Raw genomic sequence first — 17913 nt, forward strand, 5'->3', positions numbered from 1 at the left:
CAAGAACTGGTGTCGTATTGACGTTCGGAAAGGTTCAATCGCTACACAGCGACCGAACTTTGGCTCGAGCCCGGTCGCTTCGTAGCGACCGAGCGGGACGAGCGCTCGGTCGCTACGTAGCGACCGAGCGGGACGATCGCTCGGTCGCTACGTAGCGACCGAGCTTTGGCTCGAGCTCGGTCGCTACGTAGCGACCGAGCGGGACGATCGCTCGGTCGCTACGTAGCGACCGAGCTTTGGCTCGAGCTCGGTCGCTACGTAGCGACCGAGCTTTGGCTCGAGCTCGGTCGCTACGTAGCGACCGAGCTTTGGCTCGAGCTCGGTCGCTACGTAGCGACCGAGCTTTGGCTCGAGCTCGGTCGCTACGTAGCGACCGAGCGGGATGATCGCTCGGTCGCTACGTAGCGACCGAGCTTGGCTGAGCTCGGTCGCTACGTAGCGACCGAGCGGGACGAGCTCGGTCGCTACGTAGCGACCGAGCAGGACGATCGCTCGGTCGCTACGTAGCGACCGAGCTTTGGCTCGAGCTCGGTCGCTACGTAGCGACCGAGCGGGACGATCGCTCGGTCGCTACGTAGCGACCGAGCTTTGGCTCGAGCTCGGTCGCTACGTAGCGACCGAGCTTTGGCTCGAGCTCGGTCGCTACGTAGCGACCGAGCTTTGGCTCGAGCTCGGTCGCTACGTAGCGACCGAGCGGGACGATCGCTCGGTCGCTACGTAGCGACCGAGCTTTGGCTCGAGCTCGGTCGCTACGTAGCGACCGAGCTTTGGCTCGAGCTCGGTCGCTACATAGCGACCGAGCGGGATTATCGCTCGGTCGCTACGTAGCGACCGAGCGGGACGATCGCTCGGTCGCTACGTAGCGACCGAGCTTTGGCTCGAGCTCGGTCGCTACGTAGCGACCGAGCGGGACGATCGCTCGGTCGCTACGTAGCGACCGAGCTTTGGCTCGAGCTCGGTCGCTACGTAGCGACCGAGCGGGACGATCGCTCGGTCGCTACGTAGCGACCGAGCTTGGCTGAGCTCGGTCGCTACGTAGCGACCGAGCGGGACGATCGCTCGGTCGCTACGTAGCGACTGAGCGAGATGGATGCTCGGTCGCTACGTAGCGACCGAGCTTGGCTCGAGCTCGGTCGCTACGTAGCGACCGAGCTTGGCTCGAGCTCGGTCGCTACGTAGCGACCGAGCTGTGTGCATGCTTGGTTGCCGCGTATCGATCGAGCTTGGCTTGTCCGCGGTCTGATTTCCATACTCGAGCTTGTCCGCGGCCGATTTGGATACATGTCCGTTGCCTTCGGACAATCGGTATTTAGTGGTTCGATTGAGATTTGGACGATATTTTACTGCAAGGCTCTTCGTAAGGATTTCTTTACGAAGATTACTTTTCGTAAAAACGGTTATGCTGATTTTTACGGACTTTCAGACATTGATTCCGTCGTGACCGATTTTGACCCCAACAAGTAGCTGAACATTTCCCTTCCATGAAGAAAGATACAAGCAGCTGAAGCAAACAGCTTGTGACCAGCATGTGACTTCTAATGAGCAAGCAGGTAAACAAGTAGGTGCATGTCATGTGACCTAATTACTGAGGAAGCAAGTAGGTTAGAAGGTGCAAGGCATGTGATTGTTCAGAAATAATTTTAAGAGTTTTGTCGATATTTTTCGGGCTGTTTCGACTAAATATTTTTCATCCTTCGAATCTCGTCCTGCTCTTAATAAACTCGCCCAGCATGAATAAAAATCGACAATAATAATTAACAATCGACCAGAACCATTAAGAGATTGTCTTTCGACCAAAAGACTGCCCCGTCGAGAGATTAATTCACTGTGTCGATTTTTATTTAAATTCTGATCGACCAATCTTCAAACTGATCTTAAAGAATTTTCTCGACCAAAATTCTATCTGCTCGTGAGGGTTATTACAATGTCTGTTTCTTCTTTGCTCACGTCTCTGGCCAGATGCTTGCCCTTGCCCATCATTCGGTCTCTGATCATACTTCTCTTCCAGCAACTTCACCGTAGCTTCCATCACTTGTTTGGTGATTGCTTCTTGTAATAACTTATTCCTTCTCACAAAGGTTTCATCATCCTCCTGAGATCCCATTGCTTCCTGATACACGAAAAGCTTGAACCAGTAAGTAGTTCAAAAGAAATCAGAACTCATGATTCAAATAAGGAAACAAAGAATTCAAACAAAGCGGCAAATCGAGATACTTGAACAACACGTGACGATTTGAATTCTATCACTTTTTTTTTTGAAATTGAAACAAAACAATTTAGATTTAACAGAAGATGATTCGAGATTCAACAGATGATGATTTGAGATTCAATAGTTACGGATATATGCTAACAACAACAGATGGAAGCACACAATCACAGTAATCTTTCAGATTTAAGAAAGCCGTAACATGATCAACAAGAATGCGAAGGGTTTTGTTTAAAACTTGATCGAAATTCTCAGATCTAACAATCCTGATAATGAAAACAAAAAGATCAAATGAGAAACAACACACAAGAACCGAATGATCAAAGATATGAAAGTAGATCTTATGAACAAACAAAAGAGAAATCGAAACTCCCCTTCCAGAGTGCTCTGATACCACTTAATGAGATCCAAGGACTCTTCTCTGGATGGTTTTGGATAGATCCTTGCATAAACGAATCAAAGACTCAAGTTTATCAAGGCTATGGATCGAATGGCGAGACAAGAGGCTGCGGAGAGGCTTTTTGATACTCCTAGGCTTAGATCGGATATGACACACCTTTCTAAAGCCCTTGGGCATTGGATATTACACACCAACAGACTAGATATTACACACCAGACACTCTCTTAACTCGTGAAAGCAAGGGAGAAGAAAACACAAAGGTTTTAAGTGAAAGAAACTTGATAGCTGCTAGGGTTGCCGTCACACACATATATATAGTGAAAGGCTTGGAACAGGCTCCAAGAATTTCAAAAATAAAGAAACAAGCTCCTTTAATTAATGTAGAAACAAAGACATAACTTAGATATAGTTTTCGAAAATAAAAGACATAAGTACTTAGAAATAAAAGATAACACATAGTTCTTCATGTGGTTTGGTCCAAGAGTATCAAGTAGGTGATGTGATAGCAAGATTATGGCCTCGTTAAAAACCTATCATTGCAAAACCCAATGTGACAAAAAAAATGATAGGAAAAGAGCACACATAGCTTGCTAGCCTAGATGATACTCAGCTTGATGGTAAGATGGCTTGAATGGTGATAAGTGTATCTTGAAGTATCAAGCTTACTCCAAGACATTATTATTGCTCCAAAGACTTCCTGATTAGTCCTCCAATAGCTTCTTTGAGTTTCCTGGCTCTGGCTCGAGTTATGGGACCTTTGGAATTGGTTAAGACATCATCTTCTTCAGCTTGTTCCTTTCTAAGCTCTCCATCTCTATCTCCATCAACTGGCTGGTCCATGATCACATCACAGTTACCAGCCGAATCTCCCTATCTTCTTCAAACCGTGCGTGAATCACACGACAAAGCTCCAGCCTTATCATCTCCGGGGAGATAGCCGAAATTCACTATCAAATATCGACTGAACACGATGGGACCGGTCCTTACCTAGGTTCATAATGAGTTCCGACTTGAGTGGAACCTAGGCTAACAAGATCCTCGGAACAGGGTACTGCCTAAAGGGAGCCTGCTGAGAATGAGCAACCCCGGTTGACTTGAGTGCACAGGTTATTCCCCGACTTCGATAATAAAGTCGAGAAATAAGGGACAAACTGTTGGGGAAAAAATATCCCAGTATTATTTCCCCCAGCCTCCAGGTAGGACTCGGATCCTCGGATCCCTGGTAAATGGGTTCCCTGGGTCCCTACCAGAGGGAACCCTGGGCTCGATCCATGGACCATACTCCCTTCCAAGAAATGGAAAACTTCCGACAAGGAGAACCTTCTATATTTCTGAATATGGAAGAGTTTAACCTAATGAAACCGACTTCTAGATGACTATATAAGAGCGACAACAGCCCTCAAGCAAGGGATGGACTTCTCCAAGGTTTAGAGACTAGGGTTAGACGGCTAGAATTAGGGTTCTTATAAAACATCTTGTAACGATACCTTGTTCTTTCCTAATCATCTAATAATACGTCTCTTCAAGCCTATTATATTATTATTCTCTTTAAACATCCTAAAACCCTTACTAAGTAACCACAAACACTCGAGGTTTACCAGCTTATCCATTGTTCCGTGGTACTCTAAAAGAGCCTACACAAAAATCCCCTAACAACTGTGGTTTCTGTGCAGACTATCTCCCAGCTGTTTCATTTCGGAGAGCAGCTGTCCATTGAGGGCTCGTTGGTTAGCCAAGAAGAGCTGGATGATTTGAAGCGTCAAGTTTCAGAGGAGACGGCTCAGCGTGTAGCCCGTGATATGGAGATCCATGATCTCAAAGACAAGCTAAAGGATGCGGAGAGGGCAAACGAAGTATCTTCGGCGGATGCGTTGAGTATTGGCAAGAAGAACCAGGAGCTGGAAGAGGCCATGGAAACTCTGAGACTCGAGATGGTGATGTCCGTAAATAGGGCAAGGGTCACCGCTTGGTGGAAGTTGATAAGACAGTGGCTACAGAAGAAGAGTAACCAATGGGACCTGAACAAGGCTTTGGAACAATATAAAACAGTAGCTCTGGAGGAAAATCAGAACAAAGGTGCTCCGGTTCCTACATTTTTGAAGACGAGGCTGCTGTTCCCTATGTGCCCGGGACGGACATAGATTTGAGGACTGGGGGATCTTCCTCTTGAATTGGCGTATTCCTTTTTTGTTGTAATAACGGCCTTTCTCGGCCTGCTCTACTTTTATTTTGTTGGACTGAACCATGGCCATGTAGTGGCTTTATTTTATTCAGATTTGCACCTTTTGACTGCTTGTTTGTCCTTCGTCTTTATGATCTTTAGCTTCGTAGGTGATACTCGTATTGCTTCTATTTCGAAAGAATGCAGGTTGTAGGATGACCTCGGGGTCTTGAGACTTGACTCATGAATCGTAGTCGAAGGGCTGTCAATGTAAGCGTTTGATTGCTCGAGGGTCTCTTACAGGACCTGGGTAGTATGGGCTCTAGATGTCACGATCGTCGGAGGACCTATGAACCCTGGGTGCGTAGATTCTTTGGAACCTCCAGACCCTGTAATGATTAGGTGACTGTGGGAACCGAAATTCGCACTGTCGATTTTCCTTTAAATTAGGAACGTAGGAGAACCCTAATTTCCTAGAGGTCCTGGATATCTGCTAATACCACACGCCAAGCAATCAGAACACGAGACAACAACGACAAAATATAAGAAATCGTAAAAAGAGAGCAAAGAGAAGTCTTATTCTGAATTTGCGTATTTGTGTTTACAACAAGGTATAAGCCTGGGCTCGAGAGCTGTCGGCGAGATTCCTAGTTCTAACAACTCTAAGACGGCTAAACCTAATTGAGTCACAGCTCGAAATAACAAAAACGGAAAGTTGCCTAATTGCTCTAAGTGCTAAGTTTGCTGTAAAAAAGTTATCTCCGATGCCTCTCGCCTATGACTCCTTATATACTCCCTATTAGGTCGGTTTATACTTTTCCCTTCTGCCCTGAAGCCGTCATAGCCTAAAAATGGAGATATTCCATTTTCCAGATTTTCGTAATTATCTTCAAAATTTCATATTTATCCGCGGAAACTTGACATTTATCTTTGCTTGCGAACCAAGCTTAAACCGTATTATGGTTTACGGGCTGTTGGTTAAGAAATCGTAAAGTGGGCTTTGAGTCATGTCTTAGGTCCCTTTAGGCCGTGTTTTGACTCAAAGCGTTTACTAAGGCTTCTTTCGGTAAGAAATGACTTTCCGCAGATAAATTACAGTAAAGTTCGATTGATGATTTCAAATGTCGAGAAACATGAAATGAGTGTGTTACGGTCTTCGGGAGATAGCATCAAAGAGTAGACGAGAACGCATGGATCCGTGTCGTATCCGATGTTTCGAGCTCGGCACTACGGCTTGGCTCGAGCTTGGTTGTTACGTAGGGACCGAGTGGGATGTGCGCTTGGTCGCTACGTAGCGACCGAGCTTGGCTCAAGCTCGGTCGCTACTTAGCAACCGGGCAGTGTGCATGTTCGGTCGTTGCGTAGTGACTGAGCTTGGCTCGTCCGTGTTCCGATCGTCACACTCTAACCTATCCGTGGCTGGTTTAGATACGTTTTCATTACCCTGGGACAGCTTGTGTTGAATCCATCCGAGACTTGAACAAGGTTTTATCTAGACATTCTTTTTACCAAGCATAACTGTCGCGGAATGACATTCACACTTGTTTTTGCGGAGGTTTGGATATTAACTTTGTCGTAACCGTTTTCGACCCCAACATTTAGCCCCCAGCCCGTTAGAATCGTGGATTCCCGATGAGATTCTAGTGTGCGGTATGGTGAGTTTGAACGAGTTTGGCTAATTTGGGCAAGTACATAGTAATTTCTCAAGCCTATAAGAAGGGAGGTAACTTCTTCATAATTTTTTCACTTGCTTGTTTTCATAAGAAGCTTTCTTGAAAGAATTTCTCTGTTCTCTCCATCTTTTTCTTCTTGTCTCCATTTGAAAATTACAAAATGTTGAGTAGGAAAAAGACTTCGAAGAAAGGCGGCTCGTCCGCGAATGTCCATGAAGAGCTTCTTGTGCCGAAGATCGAGTTCGTGCCTCATTCGGTAGATCCGGCTGAGAACGAGGCGTGCTGGGTTGCGAGATATGGTTCGATCACACCTCTCACGAGAAATCATTCCCGGTCTTGAATCATCGTTTGGTAAAAGATGGGGCACCTAGTAGGAGCACTAGCAATTTTCTTCGGACTGTGTGGTCGTTCTACCAAATTCTGGATACAGTGGAATTCTGGGTTACTCGTCAAGGAGAGCGTGCTAGTATTCCCCCGGAGGGTTTCTTCACTTGTTACGAAGCATTCATAGTGCGCTGCCGCTTGTGGTTCTCGATTCCCAAAATCATCGTCCGCGTGCTGGATCGTTTTGAGGTGTCGATAAGTCAACTAAACCCCTCAGTATCCAGCACCTTGTTGGTGTTTTGATCTTGAGTTACGAGCACGGTCTCTCCCTTTCCGTCGACCACTTCGAAGCGCTTTTCAGGTTGAAGATCGTTAGGAATACGGAGAAGTACCGACTCGTCCCTCAGAACTTCATGTCGGTTGTCAAGGGGTTTCTTTCTAACTTCAACTCGTGGAAATTTTTTTCTTCTTCGTTCGTATAAATGCTGAGTTCGTCGAAGAGAGTTGCATCCCATTGTTCCAGAGCCTGCCGAACGATCGTCCCTTCATCGATCCGATCGCTTCGTTTCCTGAAGATACGATCACAGTGAGTGATCTTCTCAGGAACGGTCCATTTTTCTGGACCTCCTTCACGCCGAAGAGAGTTCGAAAGGTGTTGAGGCATACGCATCCCGGTCCTGCTTCGGGCGCAGAAACAGACAGTGACTCCGAGCCTGATGCTCCTGGTATCAATGTTGCTCCCGCGGGCACGACGGGGTTGAGCTCCTCGAAGGGGAAGGATATCGACCTTGGTAACATAAAGTGGTACGACCACAGAAAAACAAAACGGGTATGAGACATAAGGTAGGAATGGATCTGCGCAAGCCCGAGGAGTATATCGTCAATACTACCTAAAACCCATGTATAGCCTCAAGCATATCGGGGTCCCAAACTAAAATAAATACCCAAACGTGAGAAGTACCTATATTAAAACGCTACGTGCTAAATAATACAAGGAATACAAGGTATAATTGCAAAAGTACTGTGATAACAGGGAGCAAAAGGGCAAAAGTCCGGGAGCACCCTATAATTTCCTGCTTCTCCAGACGTGGAAAGAAGCAAAGTCTGGCACCTGGGTTTTCACCCATACCAGCACCCTCTAAGTCTGATAGTGGCTTCCTGCAGAAGCAGCATGCAGCACGGGAACTTGATAGTGGCCAGTTTCCGAGCGGCAGAATGCAAAATCCCAACAGGTACCAATAGTGGCATCGCCTAGGATGGCAGAATACGGTCCCTAAAACTAATATTTCGGATTCTGAGAAAGAACTCCAGGCTCAGAAAGGCCTAAAGGTCAAGAACCCACAGGTTCCTGAAATATGACCTCGGGGTCCAAAGACTACGAGTCCTATTAAAGATCTCAGGGTCCAGAACCCACGGGTACCTTACAAAAAACAACGTCCGGGTTCTGAACTCATCAGTTCCCCGAACGATCCTAGGGTCCAAAAAAGAGGCCCAGGGGTCTAAGAAATAGGGGGACCTTCCAAGAGTCTCAAGGACCGAAGGTTCCCAGGAAACTCGGCACCCAAAGTCCTCGAGCTCTTAGACGACCTCAAAATCTCAAGCCCAAACGGCCTAGGTCCTATGAAGAGATTTCAAGAAATTCATCTCAGGATACTCATTCAATCAGTCCCAGGGGCAATGCGATATCCTAGCTCAGACCATCTGAAAGAACCAGCAACAAGAGTTGTTAAAAGAACCTCGAATGATATAGTCACGAAGATCGGAGGAAATCGCGAAACCTATGGACCTAAAGGATTCCAAGTTCAAAAGACCCCCGTAAGGAAGGATAAATCAACAAACACGCAATCGAGAAAGATACAAATCCAAAAACCATTCTGAAAAAAACACAACAGGGCCATTGTTCAACACATCAAAATAAAAAGGCACAAGGGCCCGATTCGAAGTTTTAAACCCTCACCGAGGGCAGCTACAAAACTAAATAAACCCCTACAAGTGGTTGAGAGTTTAGAATAAAACATAATCAACTGGCGGGAAGAACATCGGCGGAAGGCTTCGGCGATCCGTTATTCTCAGGAACTTGCGGCTCGTCATCAAAGCAAGGAGTAGGGAGACCAAGGAGCTCAACCTCAGTGGTCTTCACCATCTTATATTGCTCTAGGGCAACGGAGGGCTCCCAACTGTCGGTCTGATGATTGAGCCACTCCCGCATCAGCTCCCAACGAGCCACGATCCTAACACCATTCACGGCCATCGCTTTGTCAGCATCGAAGATCTCCGCAGCGTTCCTCAGCTCACATATATCCTCCTATTTATCCTCCAACTGCTCTCTCAGAGAGCCAGTCTCCATTGCCGCCAGCTCTTGCACTTCTTCTTGGCTCCTTACCTTGAGCCTTAGAGCCTTGATCTCCTTCTCTCTGGCCAGAAGTGAGTCCTTCTCCCCACCCAACCGAGTGGTCAAAACATCTATCTCGGATCTAGCAGCAGTTTTATCTTCCATCCTCTCCTCGAGATGGAATAGCTGAGACGCCATCTACACCAACACAATCCAATCTGTAATTCGAGAATGAAGCAATCGCGAAGGCAACACAAGGACTATGGCACGTTACCTGGAGGACATCACACTGAAGGGAGCGGATGGCCACAAAAGAGTCCTCATCCGATGCCAGACGCGCAGGAGTCAGAGGAAACACATTCGCATTCAAATTGGCCAATACCTTGGACCTGTCATAAGAGGCGGAAGGAGAGGATTTGAGAGCAGAGGCAGGGACTATAGACTTCTTCTTGGAGAACGTAGGAGCTGTGGCAGTAGTCGCCTGACAATTGCAACTCCGGATAAACGGGACCTCGTAATTTTCGGCAGGAACAGCCGCTTGTACGCAGCCTTCCTCGCAGACATCGCCTCGAGAGCTTTCTTATACTCCACCAACGCCCCATCACCCTTAGAACCCGACATCACACCTGAAAGATAAAACCAATCTCGTTCAATACTCGTGAAAGGTAAAAAGGAGGAGTAGAGACAATAAATTTACCTCTGATACTGCACCGGTCTAGGGCTTTGTCGCTTACAAGGAAAGAAATTTCATGACGATCAATAGGGAGTTCCAGCAACTGCTCAAGTATGTCCATCCCTGATAAATAGTTCACACGAGGTATATCTGCAGAAGGAAACAAAAAACATCAGCACCGAGCAATTGAAAGAAGTCAGCGTAATTTCTACGACTCACCAGCTGCACGCCAGATGGAACAGAATCCAGGAAGGGGCACAAAAGCGAACTTTGAAGTCCAACCCCCCTCAAAAACAGGATGGCACTTCTTCTCAGCCTTTGAAACTCCCGAACAGGAAGCTCCTTGCCACGAGGACGCAAGTAGTAGCTGAACTATCCGCCATTCAAAGGAGAATTAGAGTAACAGTATAAAACCTCGGTGACTCCAATAACCAAGCCTTCAAGGTTAACGAGATTCTGCATAGCTATCAGGGTCCTCCAAGAGGGAGAATTCAGCTGCCCTGGAGAGATGTTCACCGCTTTAGAAACTTTGGCCACCAGGGAAGGAACTTGATCGCTGAAGCCCGACTCAAAGAAGCCTTCGTAGACAGGGACTTCACATGCTTCAAAAACCGAAACCCTATCGAAGGGACCGGGAATCCGAATAATGATGTCATTAGAAAGATGGAATTTCTTTCTCCAATTCACGACCTCCTCTACTCCTATCACCGACAAAGGACCTATCGGCAGAAGTCTGTCTCCTCCCACAAGGACGGAGCATTGGGACCCTTCGGAAGAGTACCGCCAGTATTTATTTTGGTCTGCAGAGCCGACGCGTCTTGCCGATGCTTCCTTGCGAGTCGGTCCTGAGTCTGCTGAGGAGTCTCGGGTTTCAGCTGGTCCGCCATTCTAGATGCTTTGAAATCGTTTTCCGTCATTATATTCTTGTTGCTTTTCTGGATTTTCTTTGGAATAAAGACTTTTGTATTGAACTTCTTTGCAAAGCTTGTTTCTTTCGGGTTTGGAGTTTGAATCCGGAGATTCCCTTCTTCTTTTTTTTTTATCTCTATATGGTGCTTTTGTTTGCATGTTTCTTCTTTCGGAAGATTGTAGGTTGCTTAGATGACCTCGGGGCCTTTAATTGTCTTTGAAGAACTGGAGAGTTGGTCGTTGATCCGACTGTTTGGTAGCCTTGAGCCTTTCTACGCCTTTCAGATGTTTTTCGGAGGATTCACGGATCCTAGGCGTCTGGATTCCTTAGAACCTCTAGACCTTAAGATGATCGGACCTCATAGGTCTGGTAGGATTGAATCTCTTTTGGGGACCCTGGGATCGCTTAGAGAGTATAAATAGTGTTGGTACCCGGAGGTCCCTTCTTAGGCTACCCATGGGTTCCAGACCCTGAGGTCCGAAATTGGACTCGTAGTCCCCGGACCCTGAAATCTTTTCTATAAACCCGTAGGTTTCTTGACCCTGAGGTCTTGGATTTAGACTCATGGTCTTTGGACCCTGAGGTCTTCTGAAAGATTGATCTAACCCGCGGGTTTTGTATTTGTATTGGAGTTGGGCCCGAGCATTATAAAGAACTTGGAGGTTTACCTTTTCCAGGTCCTGAAGAAATTTGTTCAAGACCTGCAGACTTCATGGGACCCGAAAGTTCTCGATAACCCTGGGGCATTCGGTTTGTATTTTAAAGGGACCGTATGCTGCCATCCTTGGTGAGGCCTGTACCGGTACCTGTGGGGATTTTGTATTCTACTGCTCGGAAGTTAGTCACTATCGAGTTCCCGTGCTGCACTCTGCTTTCTGCAGAAAGCCACTATCAGGTTTAGAGGGTGCTGGTGTGGGCGAAAACCCAAGTGCCAGACTTACGCTGTTTTCCACGTCTGGAGAAACAGGATATTTTTAAGGTGCTCCTGGAATTTTGCACTTGATCAGTGGCAATTATACCTCGTGTCCCCTGTATTAATTTAGAACTTAGCGTTTTAACACAGGTACCTTTAACTTTTTTGGTATTTTAGTTTGGGACCCCGATATGCCTGAGGCTATACAGGGGTTTTAGGTAGTATTGACGGCATACTCGGGCTTGCGCAGACCCATTCCTACCTTATGTCCCATACCCATTTTTTTTTTGCTTGGTCGTGCCACTTATCATACCCGTAGGTTTTTGCGTGGTCATGCCACTTACTGTCGAGGGTTGGCCAGGATCGGAGGTCTCTTGGACCTTATCCAGCTCGTTTTCCCCTTTAAGTATTATGGGAGTTATACTACTCTTTTATAGTCGGAACTATCTTTATTATATAGGCTTTTTCCGGAGACGTTCAGCATACATAGGAGTAGGAAAACATAATGCTTATAATAATAAATAATAGGAATACGATCTAGTGATTGCTACTAGAAATGATAAATCCTAAGGTGCAGGGCGTTCCAACAGTTTGGTTGTATTTTACCCTGGATATCTTGCAGCCTGTATGCGCATGCTCCTTATACCTCGATTATCTTGTAGGGTCCTTCCCATGCGGGGGACAGTTTTCTAGTTGTTTTCTCTGGTCGTCGAAGAACCCAGTCTCCATGCTGAAAGGTTCTGGTTCTGACTTTTTTGTTGTAGGTCTTGGCTACTTCTTGTTAATATGCCTGATTTCTTAGTCGAGCGGCTTCTCTCTTTTCGTCGAGTAGGTCGAGGCTCAGCGACATTAGCTCGTGAGTCTCCTCCTGAGATAGTGGTCTTCACGTGCATTTCGGTTGGGATTATTGCCTCTGCCCCGTATACCAGGGCATATGGCGTTTCCTGGGTTGCCGTCTTTGGAGTGGTTCGGTAGGCCCAAAGAACTCCGTGAGTTCCTCTGCCCAATTCCCCTGTGATCCTTCCAGACGCGTCTTTAGCATGTTTACCACGGTTTTGTTTGTGGACTCCGCTTGTCCGTTGGACTGGGGATGTCGGGGTGTAGCAAAAGAGAGTTTGATGCCCCAGTCTTTGCAGAATTCCTTGAAATTATGACTTATGAACTGGGGGTCGTTGTCTGTGACGATTTCTTCTAGAACCCCAAACCGTGTGATCACATGCGTCCATATGAACTTTCTGATCTGGAGGTCGGTTATTCTGCTAAGTGCCTCTGCTTCGACCCATTTTGAGAAGTGATCTGTTACCATTAGGATGAAGACTTTCTGCCCCGGCGCTGTGGGGAATTTTCCTACTATGTCCATGGCGAACTTATGGACTTGAGGTTTTCTGGAGGTAGACTGGGGATTGGGGTGTGTCTTTGGCCTCTGTCGCAGAGTCTTCTTGTTAGCTTCTTCCACCATTGTTGGCCAATAATAGCATGCTCTCTTAGCTCTCAGCACCAGGCTCCTCCCGCTGGAATGAGATCCGCAAACTCATTCATGTGGTTCGACCAGGATTCTAGCTGCTTCACGGGGTGTGACGCACCTTAGGTATGGACCGGCGAATGACCTGCGATACAATACTCCCTGAGATAGACAATATCTAGCGGCATGTTTCTTGACTTTCCTGCTTTCATTGCGATTTATGGGGAGGATATCGTCTTTGAGGTATCGAACTATGCGGGTCATCGAGGTTTCTTCTTCCTCAATGGCAGAGACCTCTCCGTTCGGCGGTTCTAGGGTGGCCGGCCATTGCAACACTAATACTGGGATGCTCATCTGAGTCTGCGTCTGGAGGGCCGACCCTAGGTTAGCCAGAGCGTCGGCCTGGGAACTCTGCTCCCTGGGGATCTGCGTGAGTTTACAGCTTTTAAACTTGCTTATGAGGCGCTGAGCGATTGCCAGATATTGGATCATGCTGTCGTATTTAGCTTGATATTCTCCTTGTACCTGGTTGATAATTAGCTGGGAGTCACTGTAGACTTGGATATTTTCGGCACCTAGCTGGTGGGCGAGCGATAGTCCTACAATTAAGGCCTCGTACTCACTTTCATTGTTCGTTGCTTTGAAGTTACACCTTACGGCTCTTGAGACCGTATTTCCTGTTGGCAATGTGAGCACGATCCCCACTCCTGCTCCTCGAATGTTGCTGGAGCCGTCTACATGCAAGACCCATTCTCCTTCCTCGTCGGCCTCTTTCTGGAGGCTTACCTCCTGTTTGAGAGCCGGAAGTAGATCTGGACAGAGCTAAGCTACAAAGTCCGCTAGGATCTGGGATTTTATTGTTGTGGCCGGCCTGAAGATCACATCGTATTCCCCTAGCTCGACTGCCCATTTTGCTAGTTTTCCGGAGACCTCAGGCTTATGTAGAACCAATTTTATAGGGAACGAGGTGACGACCACAATCGGATGAGCTTGGAAATAGGGTCGTATTTTCCGAGCGGCGACCATCAGAGCTAGGGCCAGCTTCTCTAGATGACTGTAGCGAGTTTCCGCGTCTGGGAGGGCTTTTCTTACGTAGTAGATTGGTAGCTGCTTGGTCCCCTCTTCCCGAACCAGGACGGCGCTGACTGCATGCTCTGAGACAGCAAGGTACAACAGCAAGACTTCGCCACGCAAGGGTTTGGATAAGAGGGGAGGCGTGGTAAGATAGGTTTTGAGCTCCTCAAGGGCCAATTCACACTTCTCGGTCCATTCGAAATCTTTTGGCTTCTTAAGGGTTTCAAAGAAGGCATGGATTTGTCGGAGAGCCCGGAGATGAATCTGCTTTAGGCTGCCATCTTGTCGGGGTCCACTTGCAACTGGTGCATGATAACCTTGGGATCGATCCCCAGCATGTCTAAGTGTGACCATGCGAAACAGTCGGAATTGGACCGGAGGAAGTCTACCAGTCTTCTTCTTAATCCTTCGGAGAGCTTGGACCCGATCTTGAGGTTGCGAGTTAAGTAACCTTCTACTTTGGGTACGTCGTCCATATCCTCGACTTCTGGTTCTTCTGTATGCGGAGCTTGGGATTTGACTTGCGGGGACAATGTTGTTTTGGTTCGCTCTTTTAGAGCGATCTGATAGCAATGGCGGGCGGTTTCCTGATCTCCTCTGATTGTTCTAATGCCTTGAGAGGTGGGGAACTTTATCATCTGATGGAGACTCGAGGGAACTGCTTTTATTCCATGAATCCTTGCCCGGCCTAAGATCATATTATAAGAGGAATGGCAGTCGACGACAAGAAGCCTAGTAAGGAGGCTGACTCCTTCAGCATAGATGGGGAGGAAGATTTCTCCGGTTGCTTTGCGTATTAGGGTTCCTTCTTCTATCCCCAGACTTTGGTACGCCGCTAGGAAGATGGTGTTACTGGAGCTACCGCTATCTACCAGTATCCTTTTGACCAGAAAGTTTGCTATCGGAAGAGTGACGACGAGAGCATCATGATGAGGTAACAGGACTCTCTCTCGTTCTTCGGCTGTGAAACTTATCTCGTTGGTCTAAGAGGATTCCTGCTTGATTTTCGTCGAACTGCTCCCAGTACTCCTGGTGTTTTCCGGGGTGGCTGAGTGACTTGCACTGCACATCTCTGATCCTCCGGATATGACTAAGTCGTTTCCTCTTGCGAGTGTGGTAGGGAGGACTCAGTGATATATCTTGGATTTGACCTGTTTTCATCCATGGTATATAGGTGTTTTACTATATATATATATATCTTTGTTTTCTACTCTTCTAGGTATGTTTTCAGGTTCAGGTGCATTTCGGAGTAAAGCTATGACTTTGGAGCATTTTGGAGCTTAAAGGACATTTCACCCGAGCTGACCACGTAGAGGTCGACGAGAGGAAGAACAATCGATCGATACGCATCAGTGCTATCGATCGACACCAGAAGATTCCTCGACAGATGAAGATTAATATCGATTGATGTACACAAGTACCATCGATCGATGTCGAGACATCAGACACACGATATTTTGGATTCAGCAGACTTAAAACCCAAGGCCAAGCCAAATTACGAAAATGCCCTGACGAGTTTTCAACCTAGTAGATTATATACTGCCTAAGTGTTTTGACGGCGGAGAGACCTTTTTTGTTACAAGTTTTACTTTGAGAGAAGAGAGAGTTTTGTAGAGAAGATCACTTGTGATTGGAACTCCTTGTTATCATTTCTTTTCATCTATACTATGAGTTTCTATTTCTTCATTGTTATGAATTGCTTTGCTATGTCTGAGTAGTTCAATTATTAGATCCAGGGTTCAGATAGGTTTGTGGGATTAGCCCCAAACTATAGATCTGCCTTGTTGTGATATTCATGATATTGTATTCATTGCTTGTTTTAGCCTTGCTAACTAGAACTTGATCATAGGATTGCATATTCAAGCACCCTTGTTATCCCATCCTGGCATCTATCTATCATATTAGGACTGTTAGAGAGGGCTAACCGCCAATTTAGTATCTTAATAAGGCATTTCATACTCGCGCATAGGCCTGGCTAGAACCCGTCGATCGATGTCCTCAACTGACTATCGATCGACGTTGGCAAAGGTGTATCGGTCGACGTCCCAATAGGATAATCGATCGACACTCTTTCGTTGTCGACATACTAACCGTTGAGACACGAGATCTAGCCTGTTAACCAGTGAAACATGCGACAGCTAATCACTGAGTTAAGCGGTTGAGCTCTAATATATCATGCATGCAACAAATAGGCATCTATAAGTATTATAATCTCCAACACCTGAATAGTGGCCCTGCATCTAATATCATTTCCAACCAAGTTACATTTACTAGTTACTTCGCTTGTTACTATTGCTATTTCATTTAAACATTTACAACTCTTAGAATTAATAAACACTAGATTTAATTGTTCCCTAGCTCCTTGTGAATTCGATCCCTAAATACTACATATGAACCTCTTTTGATGAGAGTAACACTCCTTAGGGTAATTTGAGTGGTATCAAATTTGGCACCGTTGCCGGAGAGCTTTGATCGCCATTAGATTTAGTTTTATTGATTCTTATTCTTTTCTCCACCCCCTTTCTAATAATCTTTTTCATGTCTTTTCAGGTGCATGCCCAGCGGTACCAGAAGTAACAAGGAGAAAGACTTGCTGTTCTCAGACGATCCTGCTCATTTGGAACGCACCATCCGTAGAGGTCAACGTTCCACATCGCTCGATGCAACAACATCATCGTCGATCGATACGCACAACCAACCGTCGACCGACACCAGACCTTCATAGTCGATCGATCCCAATCGTTCGACAACGATCGATACTACAGCGCGTACATCGATCGATACCGTGTCGTCAAAAATGGTAAACATTATTATTCTAACACAGGACGAGAACGAAAACCTGTATGACCAGGACGGTCATTTGCGTAATGCAACAGGTCAAAAAATAGACGCTCAGGGGACTGTAATCCCTGATGCTAATGCTACAGGAGCTGCTCAACCTGTAGATGAGGACGCTCGATCGAAACCACTGGCCGACTACAATCGCCCATATGAGTACTATTCCAACAGATCAGCTATTCGACTTCCGGAGATCCAGAAGCAGAATTTCGAGCTGAAGCCTCAATACTACACTCTCGTGTCGCAGATACCCTTCTCTGGGTTACCGCAAGAGCATCCTATGGATCATCTGGAACGGTTCGAGGATCTAATCGCTGCTATTCGGATGGAAGGAGTCCCCGAAGACTACCTGCTGTGCAAGCTCTTCAGATACACGCTGAATGGAGAAGCGATGCACTGGCTTAGGCAGCAACCCACAGGATCATTAACATCGTGGGCCGACATCAAGAATGCTTTCTTACGAAACTTCTTTGATGAGGAGCGCGCTGAAGAACTTCGGAACAAAATTTCCACATTCTCGCAGGAGGCTGGAGAGTCCTTCAAAGATGCGTGGAATAGATTTATGTTCTTCCAGCGAGACTGTCCACACCACGGATTTAACGAAGTGCAGCTGCTAAGCATTTTCTTCCGAGGTCTCGCCTTACAGTATCAAATGGCTCTTGATACGGAGAGTGAAGGAAACTTCACTACTCGAAATCCGTTGGAAGCTGTGAGACATATCGAAAACCTTGCTAACAGCAGCAGCACCAAAAACACTGACTCTGAACGGAAGAAGTCTGTAGCCTCTATCGCGATGGAACAAATGGACGAAGTAAGAGCTAAGTTAGATGTGGTGCACGAACTTCTTAGGAAGCAAGTCTGTTCAGCTGAAGGAGAAGTAGCAGATACGGAAGGAGAAGAAAATGTGAACTACATCGGAGGTACCGGATTCCAGAAATTTGGAAACC

The 17913-nt window shown here is 46.6% G+C and overlaps 1 protein-coding gene and 1 non-coding gene across 2 annotated transcripts; both read right to left on the reverse strand.

The window, feature by feature from the left end:
- Nucleotides 1-13123: 13123 nt before the first annotated feature.
- Nucleotides 13124-14482, reverse strand: LOC106417012. Its single transcript, XM_013857876.1, has 2 exons — nt 13937-14482; nt 13124-13843 (listed from the first exon to the last, which is right to left on the reverse strand). The coding sequence occupies exons 1-2, from the start codon at nt 14480-14482 to the stop codon at nt 13124-13126; spliced, it is 1266 nt and encodes a 421-aa protein (XP_013713330.1).
- A 2975-nt stretch (nt 14483-17457) lies between these two features.
- On the reverse strand, nt 17458-17563 carry LOC125579317. The gene has a single exon (XR_007317302.1). It is a non-coding gene; the product is annotated as a small nucleolar RNA R71 (small nucleolar RNA).
- Between the last annotated feature and the right edge of the window lie 350 nt (nt 17564-17913).

The sequence above is a fragment of the Brassica napus genome, chromosome A1, assembly GCF_020379485.1.
Source record: "Brassica napus cultivar Da-Ae chromosome A1, Da-Ae, whole genome shotgun sequence".
NCBI classification, from domain to species: domain Eukaryota; kingdom Viridiplantae; phylum Streptophyta; class Magnoliopsida; order Brassicales; family Brassicaceae; genus Brassica; species Brassica napus.